This window comes from Haliotis cracherodii, unplaced genomic scaffold, assembly GCF_022045235.1.
Source record: "Haliotis cracherodii isolate W230 unplaced genomic scaffold, xgHalCrac1.p SCAF_18, whole genome shotgun sequence".
Lineage (NCBI taxonomy): Eukaryota > Metazoa > Mollusca > Gastropoda > Lepetellida > Haliotidae > Haliotis > Haliotis cracherodii.
Genome location: NW_027266273.1, coordinates 23156349 through 23174124, shown reverse-complemented (window position 1 = coordinate 23174124; position 17776 = coordinate 23156349). Strand labels below are relative to the sequence as shown.

General features: G+C 44.2%; 1 protein-coding gene across 2 annotated transcripts in view; it reads right to left on the bottom strand.

Annotated features, from left to right (window-relative positions):
- LOC139465900 (cyclin-dependent kinase 6-like) overlaps positions 1-17776 on the bottom strand; it is a 38715-nt gene that overhangs the window by 12601 nt on the left and 8338 nt on the right. For both annotated transcript variants that reach the window (XM_071247892.1, XM_071247893.1), the window contains exons 3-4: positions 6906-7041; positions 3036-3203 (exon numbers count right to left, since the gene is read on the bottom strand). In XM_071247892.1, coding sequence (XP_071103993.1) covers positions 3036-3203; positions 6906-7041 — 304 coding nt within the window. The remainder of the gene's footprint in view (positions 1-3035; positions 3204-6905; positions 7042-17776) is intronic.

The window sequence follows — 17776 nt, the reverse complement described above, 5'->3', positions numbered from 1 at the left end:
ACTGTTTCCAAAAATAATGATTCCAAGTGGAAAATCATCAGCTTTTCTGCTGTTATCTGCCTTTCATAATGTCATGCTACATAAATCACCAGGGCTTTGGGAAGTATTTGTTCCCAGAGACTAAAGATAATTTGAGAAAGTTTGATTTTTTATTTGTGGACAACAAGTTTCTGCACATTTCTGCACATTAAAGGTATTGTTCTGGCTAACATAAGGTTATAGCAGTAATTTGATCAGAATATTGCATAAATCTGATAAATATCTTCATTGTCAAGTAATCTGAAAACAGAATTATGAGTTGTTTTCAAGAAAATTCATTTGGACAGGAAATGTTACTTTTTTAGAGAATGACCCATATACACACACACCTCCATAGCGTCACCACCTGTCCCAGAACACAGATATATACACACACACCTCCATAGCGTCACCACCTATCCCAGAACACAGATATATACACACACACCTCCATAGTGTCACCACCTGTCCCAGAACACAGATATATATACACACGCCTCCATAGCGTCACCACCTGTCAAAGAACACAGATATATACACACACACCTCCATAGCATCACCACCTGTCCCAGAACACAGATATATACACACACACCTCCATAGCGTCACCACCTGTCCCAGAACACAGATATATACACACACACCTCCATAGCGTCACCACCTGTCCCAGAACACAGATATATACACACACACCTCCATAGCGTCACCACCTGTCAAAGAACACAGATATATACACACACACCTACATAGCGTCACCACCTGTCACAGAACACAGATATATACACACACACCTCCATACCTTCACCATCTGCCACAGAACACAGATATATACACACACACCTCCATAGTGTCACCACCTGCCACAGAACACAGATATATACACACACACCTCCATAGCGTCACCACCTGTCCCAGAACACAGATATATACACACACACCTCCATAGCGTCACCACCTGTCAAAGAACACAGATATATACACACACACCTACATAGCGTCACCACCTGTCACAGAACACAGATATATACACACACACCTCCATACCTTCACCACCTGCCACAGAACACAGATATATACACACACACCTCCATAGTGTCACCACCTGCCACAGAACACAGATATATACACACACACCTCAATAGCGTCACCACCTGTCACAGAACACAGATATATACACACACACCTCAATAGCGTCACCACCTGCCACAGAACACAGATATATACACACACACCTCAATAGCGTCACCACCTGTCAAAGAACACAGATATACACACACACACCTCAATAGCGTCACCACCTGTCACAGAACACAGATATATACACACACACACCTCAATACCTCCATCACCTGCCACAGAACACAGATATATATATACACACACCTCCATAGCGTCACCACCTGTCAAAGAACACAGATATATACACACACACACCTCCATACCTCCATCACCTGCCACAGAACACAGATATATACACACACACCTCAATAGCGTCACCACCTGTCACAGAACACAGATATATATATATACACACAGCTCCGGGGCACGGTACTATAGTGTCACCACCTGTCACAGAACACAGATATATATACACACGCCTCCATAGCATCACCACCTGTCACAGAACACAGATATATACACACACACCTCCATAGCGTCACCACCTGCCACAGAACACAGATATATACACACACACCTCCATAGCGTCACCACCTCTCAAAAAGAACACAGATATATACACACACACCTCCATAGTGTCAACACCTGTCACAGAACACAGATATATATATACATACACCTCCGGGGCATTGTACTATAGTGTCACCACCTGCCACAGAACACAGATATATACACACACACCTCCATAGCGTCACCACCTGTCACAGAACACAGATATATACACACACACCTCCGGGGCATGGTACCATAGTGTCACCACCTGCCACAGAAAACAGATATATACACACACACCTCCAGGGCACGGTACCATAGCGTCACCACCTGTCACAGAACACAGATATACACACACACCTCCTGGGCACGGTACCATAGCGTCACCACCTGTCACAGAACACAGATATATACACACACACCTCCGGGGCACGGTACCATAGCGTCACCACATGCCACAGAACACAGATACATACATACAAAATATCCAAAGGCATCTTAAGTATGGCTTTGCTGCGGAGATTGGTATTTTACTGACAACAGTCACTAGAAGATGACACATCCCCTCGGCCCCGACAAATTCCAAAGAACAATTCTGACTGTTACTTTAAGTCCAACTTTTATGTAACTGATGTTTACCACTTCGGTGAAACCCACGAGGGCGGATATGGTGCGGACAAACCTAGAAACATAATTGGGGTGAAATGGGATTCGAACCCACAATAATAGGTTACTGGTGTGCACAGCGAATTGCTACGCCTTAGACGACTGGGCCACTCCTGTCGCCCCCTCTATAAACAGAGTCAAAGTCAAACTTGTTGCCTTGGAAACAGGAAATTCCTAAATAGCAAAAGGGTCTGTTTGACATATCTGCCAAGTTTGGTTGAAAGATATTAAATGGGGATTGAGTTGTGCTCCGGAAACGGAATCCACCACCTTATGAGACTCAGCCCAAATTGTTTCCATGGAAATCAAGACAAATATAAATGCCAAAAATCCGTAAGAAGCAAAAGGCACCACTTCAGGATCTGTTTGACATAATCTCCCCCCATTATATGGCAGAGGGCAAGAGGCATTAATGTTTACTTTTACAGTTGATGTTACCCTGGTAACCATGTGCCAATGATAAATCCCAAATTACTGTGATCAAGTGTGGAGCTTACATTTCTATGATAACTTTTTTCCTTTATCAAATGAAGCATTTAATTGCTGGTGTGATTGCAGTTTTGTAGTTTCACAAATTATTGTTGAGTTTTTATATTCTCTATTTTTATGCTTAAATACATCCAAATATTCTGTTTGCAAGCTAACTAGACTGTACTGTTGATGTTACATATGATACTTACCACAGATGTTAGTGCCATCTGGAAACTATAGATCCGGGCGAGACCAAAGTCTGCCAACTTGAGTTGACCTTGACTTGTGATGAGGACATTTTGTGGCTTGAGATCTCGATGGACAATACGATGGGCATGCAGAAAGTCTACACCACTCAGCAGCTGATGCATCAAATCCTGAAAAGAGGAAGACACTGTCTGCCTTAGATGTGTTAAACCAACATCTAACAAGGGAGACAATCAGCATCTAACAAGGGAGACAACCATCAGGTGACAAGGGAGACAACCAACATCTAACAAGGGAGACAACCATCGGGTAACAAGTGAGACAACCAACATCTAACAAGGTAGACAACCATCAGGTAACAAGGGAGACAATCAGCATCTAACAAGGGAGACAACCAGCATGTAAAAACGGAGACTACCAACATCTAACAAGGGAGACAACCATCAGGTGACAAGGGAGACAACCATCAGGTAACAAGTGAGACAACCAACATCTAACAAGGGAGACAAGGTCAAGGTCACCAAAACCGACTGGTGTCTGCAGAGTCTGTATATACACCATAGTTCCAAATATGAAGACAATCCTGTGTTTAGTTCTTGAGATATCGCGGCAACACCGTTTTCCAACTCCAAAAGCACATTTGCCTGCTGTGACCTTGAAAATGGGGTCAAGGTCACCAAAACCGACTGGTGACTGCAGAGTCTGTATATACACTATAGTTCCAAATATGAAGACAATCCAGTGTTTAGTTCTTGAGATATCGCGGCAATACCGTTTTCCAACTCCAAAAGCAGATTTGCCTGCTGTGACCTTGAAAATGGGGTCAAGGTCACCAAAACCGACTGGTGTCTGCAGAGTCTGTATATACACCATAGTTCCAAATATGAAAACAATCCAGTGTTTAGTTCTTGAGATATCGCAGCAATACCGTTTTCCAACTCCAAACGCAGATTTGCCTGCTGTGACCTTGAAAATGGGGTCAAGGTCACCAAAACCGACTGGTGTCTACAGAGTCTGTTGTATATACACCATAGTTCCAAATATGAAGACAATCCTGCGATTAGTTCTTTAGATATTGCGGCAACACCGTTTTCCAACTCCAAAAGCAGATTTGCCTGCTGTGACCTTGAAAATGGGGTCAAGGTCACCAAAACCAACTGGTGTCTGCAGAGTCTGTATATACACTATAGTTCCAAATATGAAAACAATCCAGTGTTTAGTTCTTGAGATATCGCGGCAATACCGTTTTCCAACTCCAAAAGCAGATTTGCCTGCTGTGACCTTGAAAATGGGGTCAAGGTCACCAAAACCGACTGGTGTCTGCAGAGTCTGTATATACACCATAGTTCCAAATATGAAGATATCGCGGCAACAAACAGGTGGGACGTACGGACGGACGGACGTGAATACTATATCCAAAAATACAAAAATAGAAACTAGAGTATTTGATGTCATGATAGTCGAAATATAATTGTCAGACATTTGGGAGTTCAAGTTCAAGCATGGTTGTCGCCTCCAAGTACAGTGGGAAGCGGTGATGCTGTAGAGAGCTCTGCAAACGGGCTACCGCTGAGAGTAGCTTGAACCAACGTGCAACAAGTATTTTGCCAGGGAACCATATTGCAAAGAGTCGCCCGGTCACTGGCCCCAGACTTATAGAGTCATAAATGATCCAAACCATATCTAAAGCCAACATGACACTACAGCCAACGAGTTATCATCAATGAGGTGGCAACCTATTGGGACCACTGTGTGACATCATCAGGATCCATTGACACATTAAACCATCCCAGTCACATGAGAAAAAAGTCAATCAAGCCATTGTGGATAAAGGATACCAGTCCAGTCACAACTGACTGTGAGAACATAATTCAACATAAAAGACAGGCCTGGTGTCCTTCAGGTTTTCAGGCACTCTGAAGTCTGATTGATGGTGAGGTGCATGTGCACTTCAGAGGGTCAATAAGCTATCAGAAGCTAGATCTCAAGTGTAACCATGACAAGCATGACCAGACAATTACCAGGAATCGTGATGTATCGTTTAGCGTCAGTAGTAGGATAATAGTACACGACTCTAGCCAGACATGGGCGTCTCAATGACCTGCTCCTTGTTGCACCACACTTCAGTCAGTGTCAGGATAGGAGTACACGACTCTAGGATAGGAGTACACGACTCTAGGATAGGAGTACACGACTCTAGGATAGGAGTACACGTCTCTAGGATAGGAGCACACGTCTCTAGGACAGGAATACACGACTCTAGGATAGGAGTACACAACTCTAGGACAGGAGTACATGGCTCTAGGATAGGAGTACATGTCTCTAGGATAGGAGTACACTACTCTAGGATAGGAGTACACGACTCTAGGATAGGAGTACACGTCTCTAGGACAGGAGTACACGTCTCTAGGACAGGAATACACGACTTTAGGATAGGAGTACACGACTCTAGGACAGGAGTACACGGCTCTAGGATAGGAGTACACGACTCTAGGATAGGAGTACACGTCTCTAGGACAGGAATACACGGCTCTAGGACAGGAGTACACGGCTCTGGGATAGGAGTACACGACTAGGATAGGAGTACACGACTAGGATAGGAGTACACGACTCTAGGACAGGAATACACGACTCTAGGACAGGAATACACGACTCTAGGATAGGAGTACACGACTCTAGGATAGGAGCACACGTCTCTAGGACAGGAATACACGACTCTAGGACAGGAATACACGACTCTAGGATAGGAGTACACGTCTCTAGGACAGGAATACACGACTCTAGGATAGGAGTACACGACTCTAGGACAGGAATACACGACTCTAGGATAGGAGTACACGACTGTAGGATAGGAGTACACGTCTCTAGGACAGGAATACAAGACTCTAGGATAGGATTACACGTCTCTAAGATAGGAGTACACGTCTCCAGGACAGGAGTACACGACTCTAGGGTAGGAGTACACGACTCTAGCCAGACATGGCCGTCTCAATGACCTGCTCCTTGTTGCACCATATTCAGGCAGTGTCAGGATAGGAGTACACGTCTCTAGGATAGGAGTACACGTCTCTAGGATAGGAGTACACGACTCTAGGATAGGAGTACATGTCTCTAGGGTAGGAGTACACGACTCCAGGATAGGAGTACACGTCTCTAGGATAGGAGTACACGACTCTAGGATAGGAGTACACGTCTCTAGGATAGGAGTACACCACTCTAGGGTAGGAGTACACGACTTTAGCCAGACATGGCCGTCTCGATGACCTGCTCCTTGTTGCACCATATTCAGTCAGTGTCAGGGAGTTGGGTTTTTTTGCTTCAGTTAACGATATTGGTTGCAATATTAGTGATATACACTAGGAGTTCATTCCTTTCATCTTAACAGGGCACTTGGAACAGTAAGGACAAAAAGGGTTTCAATGTAGTTGCAAGCTAAAGCCGAGGGCCAGGACGAGAGAACCAGTCTATCTGACTCAAGCCTGGTAAACTTTCATCTGTACAATGGGAAATACAATCATCTAAAAATCAGCTCTATCTAATGAAAAGAAGAAAATAATTTTCCTTACAATTGAACAGAATCAGAAAATAAACTTGGGACAGAAATACTCCATACATATTGCTAACATTGTCTGGGGAAGGACAAACTTTAATTATATCATCTGACATTATAAGATAAGTCTTTTTCCAGTTATGTTTGAGTAAATATATATAATCTGTAGCAAGTTAAACACGTCCAATATTAAGAAAAACAGCACAAAATGGCAAAACCACCACTACCACCAAACACCATCTGGCTGACCAGACATTCTCCGACCATCCCCCAACAAGCATGTGCTTTTCCTGCCTCTGTGTCAGCCAGTTCTGTCACCTACCCGTATCCGATCGGGCCCCAGCCCCGGGGAGGGGCAACGCTCCAAGTAGGTTGCAAGGTCCTGGTCGATGTACTCAAACACCAGCGTCAGCCGAATCTCGCTGTCCGTGACCGGAGTGTGACGCACGTCCAGAAGCCTGACAAGTTGACAAAACATCCATCTCATATATGTCAAACACAGAGTATGGCAAACATACACTCTCCAACATTGGTAAACATTTCTCTACTCCATAAGTACAATTAATATTTGCTATATTGCTGAAAATGTGATGGTAATTTACGGTTTTAATGACACTCTTAGCAACCCTGGGTGTTCATCGTGATCTTTGAAGAGCTTTACGCCTTTAGCAAAGACATCTGTCACCAATGTTGTGTGTGTTTTGATTTACAACAGATTTTGAAAATGCTATGAAATACCAGATGACCCTACTAACCAGCTGCAAACATGGTAAAAAGATACTTGTTCTACAGCATATCCTTTCCAGAATTTGGGTAATCTGGAGGGTATTTTTATCAAGTGCAGATATTACAACATTAAATAACAGATACCTTTGCTTACAGAAGTCTCATGTAACATAATATACAAAAAGTCTGAAATGCTGATCATGGAACCACACTTCACGACAAAGATTCAAATACCTGTGGGTTTACCAAAATGTTTGAGTACAATTACCCATTTACTGATAGGTCATTAGTTAAGAGTTCAAAGGAACACTCCAAAATAACCATCATTAATTTTCACTGAAAATTATATTCAGCATTAAAAGCAATTAATATATTTAGCTGTAGTTGAACATGGGTTTTGAACCTGACTGATTTTCAACTCTTATCTTACATACAGGGGCTAAGAGAATATTTTGACATCTTAAACTATTGAAGGGTCCCCCATACAGTTAAGGACGATACAAATGAAGGTTTCCTTTTCAAATCTAAGACTAATAATTTGCAAACCCCAGTTGTTTCAGACCACATGTTTGTGACTGTACTAGTGAAAACAATATTTGAGCCATGGTAATTAATGCAGGAGCAAGTAAACACTGACCAAATTTTCATTAATTTAATCACTGTGTTTGTGTTCATGGTCACAATTGTATCGCCCGATCACAGCCAATTTTCAGTAGCTGCACATGCAAATCAGAATATGGACACATGGTTTTAAACCAACTCACAGGAAACACCTGTGACAATGTGTCAAGTTTTGAGTGTTAAAAATGGAAGCAGGGCTATTGGGATGCTCCAACCTGGCAATAGTCAAAGTCAGGTGGCAGCACATTAAAACTAGTGGTGGGACGATGCACCACTGCATCGGTGAACGCGATAATTCACTCCCCTATACAAGTATCGATCACAGTGGCACACTAAGTAAAAAGTATTGAGTCTTACCTTAAATGTATTCTTTAATAAATATACTAATAAGTAGTGAAAAATTAAATATTTTCAGCTATTGAGCGATACTGGACACTGCCAACTGTAAATCATCAGTGTGCCAGGTATTTGAATATCCTGTCTATGAAAAATATGGGTTAAGCACTACAGATACGAGCACATACAAGTATTGTGATATGTATCGGATCGTGAGCAAGGTATCGTGATACGTATCGGATCCCACAGTTAGTGTGTCGTCTCAGTTCTAAACGTCACTCAGAGTGTGATTGGGAGGCTTTAGCAGCAGCAGCAGCAGCAGCAGCAGCAGCACTAGGCCACTGGAACAGGTGCCTATGCTGGAAGACCAGGTCGTCCTGGGGTCATAACCATGAGGCAGGATGGGTACCTTGTGAATCTTGCCCAATGTGATTGATTTCTGATTTCACGTCAGACAAGTGCCAAACACTTTACCACCAAATATATCCGCATTAGCAAGACCACCGTACGAAGCAGACCGCGTTCTGCTGGTCTCCGTTCTGGACGTCCAGGAGGCCAGTAAATCTCACTTAACGATGCTTTAAGACAAGATACTGGCCCCAATTGTGGTACCATTCAAGAACCATGCTGCTGGATGATAACCCACATCCTCATCGCGTTAACGTGGTCAACACCTTAAATCATCAAGTAGGAATACGCATGATGGAGTGGCCAGCTTGCTCTCCTAACTATAGCCCAATCGAAAATGTCTGGGATCAACTAGGGTGCCTTCTTTGGAGGAGTCACCCTGTTCCACATGATCTTGGGACTCAGCAAGAAGCTCTGCTCCGAGAGTGGAAGGCCATACCGCAGGCTGTGATATGACCCTGGTCAGGAGCATGAGGACATGGTTCACAGAGGGAATGGGAAGAAGGGGAGGTAACACCTGATTCTGACATTTCCTGAGTGTTGCAGCAGTGTATGTGGACATGATGCTGCTAGGTATCTGTTTGAATCACCATTGCCTGCATCTCTTTCTTTTGTAATAAATACAATACATTCAGTTTCAGTCAATATGTCCTCATTATTTATATAAATTAGTTTTCTACCCCATATTACATCGGCGACCCATCAATAGTTGCTTTGAGTATATGTATATAATCCAACATCAGGGAGGTAAGTAACGACCATTTGATATTCTGAGTGGGTGGCTTGGATGAATGGAGACTATATATTTTTTCATCTTCATCTGCCAAACCATATATTATTTCAAAGAAAACTATGAGCCTGTACTTTATTTTTTTAAAGCAAATTTTTTTTCAACAATATTATTTACGACAGACAATTATTTTTAACAGTTTGAAGCATATCTATTTTTTTAAGGATTTTCTGGGACAATTTTTTTTTCAATAAAACCCCAGGTCTCCCACCAGAATATCAAATGGTTTGTCCCTAACCATGCGTCCAACAGCTCCTGAGCTCAACTGGGAGTAATGGATTATACAACATAACTAGATTTGGGGGAAAGACTGACACAGGCCTGTGCTACAAATCATTAGATCGGACTAACCACCCGAGACTACTTCGAGTCCAGCACTGTTTCATTTCGTTATCTAGCCAGCACAATGTCCCACATACCACACCTGACAACCACATACCAGAGTCACTATAAATAGCCTCATTATGTGGCAGGCTATTGACTTTGTTTACATCAAGTGGGATCGAACACTGCCATGTCTTCAATAGGCCGTCACACCTCAATGGCTCCTGATCACGGTCAATGGCAGCACCCTGATCACAGTCACTGGAAGTAGATGTGTGTCCTACTGTAGTGGTGTGGCAGGACCTCTACTATGACATAGTGGCTAAACACTGTCTCTGGTAGTGATAGTAGATGTTTGTCCTACTGTGGTGTTGTGGCGGGACCTTTACTATGACATAGTGGCTGAACCCTGTCTCTGGTAGTGGTAGTAGATGTTTGTCCTACTGTAATGTTGTGGCAGGACCTCTACTATGACATAGTGGCTGAACCCTGCCTCTGGTAGTGGTAGTAGATGTTTGTCCTACTGTAGTGGTGTGGCAGGACCTCTACTATGACATAGTGGCTAAACCCTGTCTCTGGTAGTGGTAGTAGATGTGTGTCCTACTGTAGTGTTGTGGCAGGACCTCTACTATGACATAGTGGCTAAACCCTGTCTCTGGTAGTGGTAGTAGATGTGTGTCCTACTGTAGTGGTGTGGCAGGACCTCTACTATGACATAGTGGCTGAACCCTGTCTCTGGTAGTGGTAGTAGATGTGTGTTCTACTGTAGTGGTGTGGCAGGACCTCTACTATGACATAGTGGCTGAACCCTGTCTCTGGTAGTGGTAGTAGATGTGTGTCCTACTGTAGTGGTGTGGCAGGACCTCTACTATGACATAGTGGCTGAACCCTGTCTCTGGTAGTGGTAGTAGATGTTTGTCCTACTGTAGTGTTGTGGCAGGACCTCTACTATGATATAGTGGCTGAACCCTGTCTCTGGTAGTGGGAGTAGATGTGTGTCCTACTGTAGTGGTGTGGCAGGACCTCTACTATGACATAGTGGCTAAACCCTGTCTCTGGTAGTGGTAGTAGATGTTTGTCCTAATGTGGTGTTGTGGCGGGACCTTTATTATGACATAGTAGCTGAACCCTGTCTCTGGTAGTGGTAGTAGATGTTTGTCCTACTGTAATGTTGTGGCAGGATCTCTACTATGATATAGTGGCTAAACCCTGTTTCTGGTAGTGGTAGTAGATGTTTGTCCTACTGTAGTGTTGTGGCGGGACCTTTACCATGACATAGTGGCTAAACCCTGTCTCTGGTAGTGGTAGTAGATGTTTGTCCTACTGTGGTGTTGTGGCAGGACCTCTACTATGATATAGTGGCTAAACCCTGTCTCTGGTAGTGGTAGTAGATGTGTGTCCTACTGTAATGTTGTGGCAGGACCTCTACTATGATATAGTGGCTACACCCTGTCTCTGGTAGTGGTAGTAGATGTGTGTCTAACTGTAGTGTTGTGGCAGGACCTCTACTATGATATAGTGGCTACACCCTGTCTCTGGTAGTGGTAGTAGATGTGTGTCCTACTGTAGTGTTATGGCAGGACCTCTACTATGATATAGTGGCTAAACCCTGTCTCTGGTAGTGGTAGTAGATGTGTGTCCTACTGTAATGTTGTGGCAGGACCTCTACTATGATATAGTGGCTGAACCCTGTCTCTGTTAGTGGTAGTAGATGTTTGTCCTACTGTAGTGGTGTGGCAGAAACTCTACTATGATATAGTGGCTAAACCCTGTCTCTGTTAGTGGTAGTAGATGTGTGTCCTACTGTAGTGTTGTGGCAGGACCTCTACTATGATATAGTGGCTAAACCCTGTCTCTGGTAGTGGTAGTAGATGTGTGTCCTACTGTAGTGGTGTGGCAGGACCTCTACTATGATATAGTGGCTAAACCCTGTCTCTGGTAGTGGTAGTAGATGTGTCTCCTACTGTAGTGTTGTGGCAGGACCTCTACTATGATATAGTGGCTAAACCCTGTCCCTGGTAGTGGTAGTAGATGTGTGTCCTACTGTAGTGGTGTGGCAGGACCTCTACTATGATATAGTGGCTAAACCCTGTCTCTGGTAGTGGTAGTAGATGTGTCTCCTACTGTAGTGTTGTGGCAGGACCTCTACTATGATATAGTGGCTAAACCCTGTCCCTGGTAGTGGTAGTAGATGTGTGTCCTACTGTAGTGTTGTGGCAGGACCTCTACTATGAAATAGTGGCTGAACCCTGTCTCTGGTAGTGGCAGTAGATGTGTGTCCTACTGTAGTGTTGTGGCAGGACCTGTACTATGATATAGTGGCTAAACCCTGTCTCTGGTAGTGGTAGTAGATGTGTGTGTCTAACTGTATTGTGGTTGCAGGACCTCTACTATGATATAGTGGCTGAACCCTGTCTCTGGTAGTGGTAGTAGATGTGTGTCCTACTGTAGTTTTGTGGCAAGACCTCCACTATGATATAGTGGCTACACCCTGTCTCTGGTAGTGGTAGTAGATGTGTGTCCTACTGTAGTGTTGTGGCAGGACCTCTACTATGATATAGTGGCTACACCCTGTCTCTGTTAGTGGTAGTAGATGTGTGTCCTACTGTAATGTTGTGGCAGGACCTCTACTATGATATAGTGGCTAAACCCTGTCTCTGGTAGTGGTAGTAGATGTGTGTTCTACTGTAATGTTGTGGCAGGACCTCTACTATGATATAGTGGCTAAACCCTGTCTCTGGTAGTGGTAGTAGATGTGTGTCCTACTGTAGTTTTGTGGCAAGACCTCTACTATGATATAGTGGCTACACCCTGTCTCTGGTAGTGGTAGTAGATGTGTGTCCTACTGTAGTGGTGTGGCAGGACCTTTACTATGATATAGTGGCTAAACCCTGTCTCTGGTAGTGGTAGTAGATGTGTGTCCTACTGTAGTGGTGTGGCAGGACCTCTACTATGACATAGTGGCTAAACCCTGTCTCTGGTAGTGGTAGTAGATGTGTGTCCTACTGTAGTGTTGTGGCAAGACCTCCACTATGATATAGTGGGTACAACCTGTCTCTGGTAGTGGTAGTAGATGTGTGTCCTTCTGTAGTGTTGTGGCAAGACCTCCACTATGATATAGTGGCTACACCCTGTCTCTGTTAGTGGTAGTAGATGTGTGTCCTACTGTAATGTTGTGGCAAGACCTCTACTATGATATAGTGGCTACACCCTGTCTCTGTTAGTGGTAGTAGATGTGTGTCCTACTGTAATGTTGTGGCAGGACCTCTACTATGATATAGTGGCTAAACCCTGTCTCTGGTAGTGGTAGTAGATGTGTGTTCTACTGTAGTGTTGTGGCAGGACCTCTACTATGATATAGTGGCTACACCCTGTCTCTGGTAATGGTAGTAGATGTTTGTCCTACTGTAATGTTGTGGCAGGACCTCTACTATGATATAGTGGCTGAACCCTGTCTCTGGTAGTGGTAGTAGATGTGTGTCCTACTGTAGTGTTGTGGCAGGACCTCTACTATGATATAGTGGCTACACCCTGTCTCTCTTAGTGGTAGTAGATGTGTGTCCTACTGTAATGTTGTGGCAGGACCTCTACTATGATATAATGGCTAAACCCTGTCTCTGGTAGTGGTAGTAGATGTGTGTCCTACTGTAGTGTTGTGTCAGGACCTTTACTATGATATAGTGGCTACACCCTGTCTCTGGTAGTGGTAGTAGATGTGTGTCCTACTGTAGTGTTGTGGCAGGACCTGTACTATGATATAGTGGCTAAACCCTGTCTCTGGTAGTGGTAGTAGATGTGTGTGTCTAACTGTAGTGTTGTGGCAGGACCTCTACTATGATATAGTGGCTGAACCCTGTCTCTGGTAGTGGTAGTAGATGTGTGTCCTACTGTAGTTTTGTGGCAAGACCTCCACTATGATATAGTGGCTACACCCTGTCTCTGGTAGTGGTAGTAGATGTGTGTCCTACTGTAATGTTGTGGCAGGACCTCTACTATGATATAGTGGCTAAACCCTGTCCCTGGTAGTGGTAGTAGATGTTTGTCCTACTGTAATGTTGTGGCAAGACCTCCACTATGATATAGTGGCTACACCCTGTCTCTGGTAGTGGTAGTAGATGTGTGTCCTACTGTAGTGTTGTGGCAGGACCTCTACTATGATATAGTGGCTAAACCCTGTCTCTGGTAGTGGTAATAGATGTGTGTCCTACTGTAATGGTGTGGCAGGACCTCTACTATGATATAGTGGCTACACCCTGTCTCTGGTAGTGGTAGTAGATGTGTGTCCTACTGTAGTGGTGTGGCAGGACCTTTACTATGACATAGTTGCTAAACCCTGTCTCTGGTAGTGGTAGTAGATGTGTGTCCTACTGTAGTGTTGTGGCAGGACCTCTACTATGATATAGTGGCTACACCCTGTCTCTGGTAGTGGTAGTAGATGTGTGTCCTACTGTAATGTTGTGGCAGGACCTCTACTATGATATAGTGGCTACACCCTGTCTCTGGTAGTGGTAGTAGATGTGTGTCCTATGGTAGTGGTGTGGCAGGACCTTTACTATGATATAGTGGCTAAACCCTGTCTCTGGTAGTGGTAGTAGATGTGTGTCCTATTGTAATGTTGTGGGAGGACCTCTACTATGATATAGTGGCTACACCCTGTCTCTGGTAGTGGTAGTAGATGTGTGTCCTACTGTAATGTTGTGGCAGGACCTCTACTATGATATAGTGGCTAAACCCTGTCTCTGGTAGTGGTAGTAGATGTGTGTTCTACTGTAATGTTGTGGCAGGACCTCTACTATGATATAGTGGCTAAACCCTGTCTCTGGTAGTGGTAGTAGATGTGTGTCCTACTGTAGTTTTGTGGCAAGACCTCTACTATGATATAGTGGCTACACCCTGTCTCTGGTAGTGGTAGTAGATGTGTGTCCTACTGTAGTGGTGTGGCAGGACCTCTACTATGACATAGTGGCTAAACCCTGTCTCTGGTAGTGGTAGTAGATGTGTGTCCTACTGTAGTGGTGTGGCAGGACCTCTACTATGACATAGTGGCTAAACCCTGTCTCTGGTAGTGGTAGTAGATGTGTGTCCTACTGTAGTGTTGTGGCAAGACCTCCACTATGATATAGTGGGTACAACCTGTCTCTGGTAGTGGTAGTAGATGTGTGTCCTTCTGTAGTGTTGTGGCAAGACCTCCACTATGATATAGTGGCTACACCCTGTCTCTGTTAGTGGTAGTAGATGTGTGTCCTACTGTAATGTTGTGGCAGGACCTCTACTATGATATAGTGGCTAAACCCTGTCTCTGGTAGTGGTAGTAGATGTGTGTTCTACTGTAGTGTTGTGGCAGGACCTCTACTATGATATAATGGCTAAACCCTGTCTCTGGTAGTGGTAGTAGATGTGTGTCCTACTCTAGTGTTGTGTCAGGACCTTTACTATGATATAGTGGCTACACCCTGTCTCTGGTAGTGGTAGTAGATGTGTGTCCTACTGTAGTGGTGTGGCAGGACCTTTACTATGACATAGTTGCTAAACCCTGTCTCTGGTAGTGGTAGTAGATGTGTGTCCTACTGTAGTGTTGTGGCAGGACCTCTACTATGATATAGTGGCTACACCCTGTCTCTGGTAGTGGTAGTAGATGTGTGTCCTACTGTAATGTTGTGGCAGGACCTCTACTATGATATAGTGGCTACACCCTGTCTCTGGTAGTGGTAGTAGATGTGTGTCCTATGGTAGTGGTGTGGCAGGACCTTTACTATGATATAGTGGCTAAACCCTGTCTCTGGTAGTGGTAGTAGATGTGTGTCCTATTGTAATGTTGTGGCAGGACCTCTACTATGATATAGTGGCTACACCCTGTCTCTGGTAGTGGTAGTAGATGTGTGTCCTACTGTAGTGTTGTGGCAGGACCTTTACTATGATATAGTGGCTGAACCCTGTCTCTGGTAGTGGTAGTAGATGTGTGTGTGTCTAACTGTAGTGTTGTGGCAGGACCTCTACTATGATATAGTGGCTACACCCTGTCTCTGGTAGTGGTAGTAGATGTGTGTCCTACGGTAGTGGTGTGTCAAGACCTTTACTATGACATAGTGGCTAAACCCTGTCTCTGGTAGTTGTAGTAGATGTGTGTGTCTAACTGTAGTGTTGTGGCAGGACCTCTACTATGACATAGTGGCTAAACCCTGTCTCTGGTAGTGGTAGTAGATGTGTGTGGGGGACCTACTGTAGTGTTGTGGCAGGACCTCTACTATGATATAGTGGCTGAATCCTGTCTCTGGTAGTGGGAGTAGATGTGTGTCCTACTGTAGTGGTGTGGCAGGACCTCTACTATGATATAGTGGCTAAACCCTGTCTCTGGTAGTGGTAGTAGATGTTTGTCCTACTGTAGTGGTGTGTCAAGACCTTTACTATGATATAGTGGCTAAACCCTGTCTCTGGTAGTGGTAGTAGATGTGTGTCCTACTGTAGAGTTGTGGCAGGACCTCTACTATGACATAGTGGCTAAACCCTGTCTCTGGTGGTGGTAGTAGATGTTTGTCCTACTGTAGTGGTGTGGCAGGACCTCTACTATGATATAGTGGCTAGACCCTGTCTCTGTTAGTGGTAGTAGATGTTTGTCCTACTGTAGTGTTGTGGCAGGACCTCTACTATGATATAGTGGCTGAACCCTGTCTCTGGTAGTGGTAGTAGATGTTTGTCCTACTGTAGTGTTGTCGCAGGACCTCTACTATGATATAGAAGATAAACCCTGTCTCTGGTAGTGGTAGTAGATGTGTGTGGGGGACCTAGTGTTAAGTTGTGACAAGACCCTGACATGTGTCTCAGGCTCTTGCAGTAGATGTCTTAGTACGACTTTCTCGTGACTTGTGACAGGACCTTTGTCTCTGAAAGGGGGAGTGGGGAGTGCCAATGTTGTGACAGAAACATAGATGTGTTTGCAGGCGGGGCATGCTATTGTGTTGTGCCAGCACGAGCAATGGAGTTGTGGAGGTAGTGGCACACAGACCCACATTCAGCCATGTCAGATCAATATCCATGCCTTGATGGTCGGCGTGATCACAGAGGGATTGCATCGTGATTTCCATCACCATCTTACTAGATCACCGATCCCTTGCAAGCAAAATGAAGCGGCAAAAGATCATTACACAATGACGGCGTGACAGGGCACTTTAACCTTACATATGTAACTACTGGCATGTGCTGTGTCCGAAATATCTGCCTGCTCGGCTGCCCGTGGCTGGTAATTTTTCTCTCAGGTTGCATGAAATTTTCCTCCATCTGCCCAATTGTCTGGCAGACAATTTAAAGACTATGTGACACATGAATGTCACATATGTAACCAGTGATGCGTGAATGTTGCATTTGAAACAAGTGATGCATGAATGTTGCATATGAAACCATGGACACATGAATGTCACACATGTAACCATTGACGCATGAATGTCACATATGTAACCATGGACGCATGAATATCACATATGTAACCATGGACACATGAAAGTCACATATGTAACCATGGACACATGAATGTTACATATGTAACCATGGACACATGAATGTCACACATGTAACCAGTGACGCATGAATGTCACATATGTAACCAGTGATGCATGAATGTCACACATGTAACTAGTGATGCATGAATGTCACACATGTTACCAGTGATGCATGAATGTCACATATGTAACCAGTGATGCATGAATGTCACACATGTTACCAGTGATGCATGAATGTCACATATGTAACCAGTGATGCATGAATGTCACACATGTAACCAGTGATACATGAATGTCACACATGTAACCATGGACACATGAATGTCACACATGTAACCAGTGATGCATGAATATCACATATCTAACCAGTGATGCATGAATGTCACATATGTAACCAGTGATGCATGAATGTCACACATGTAACCAGTGACACATGAATGTCACACATGTTACCAGTGATGCATGAATGTCACATATGTAACCAGTGATGCATGA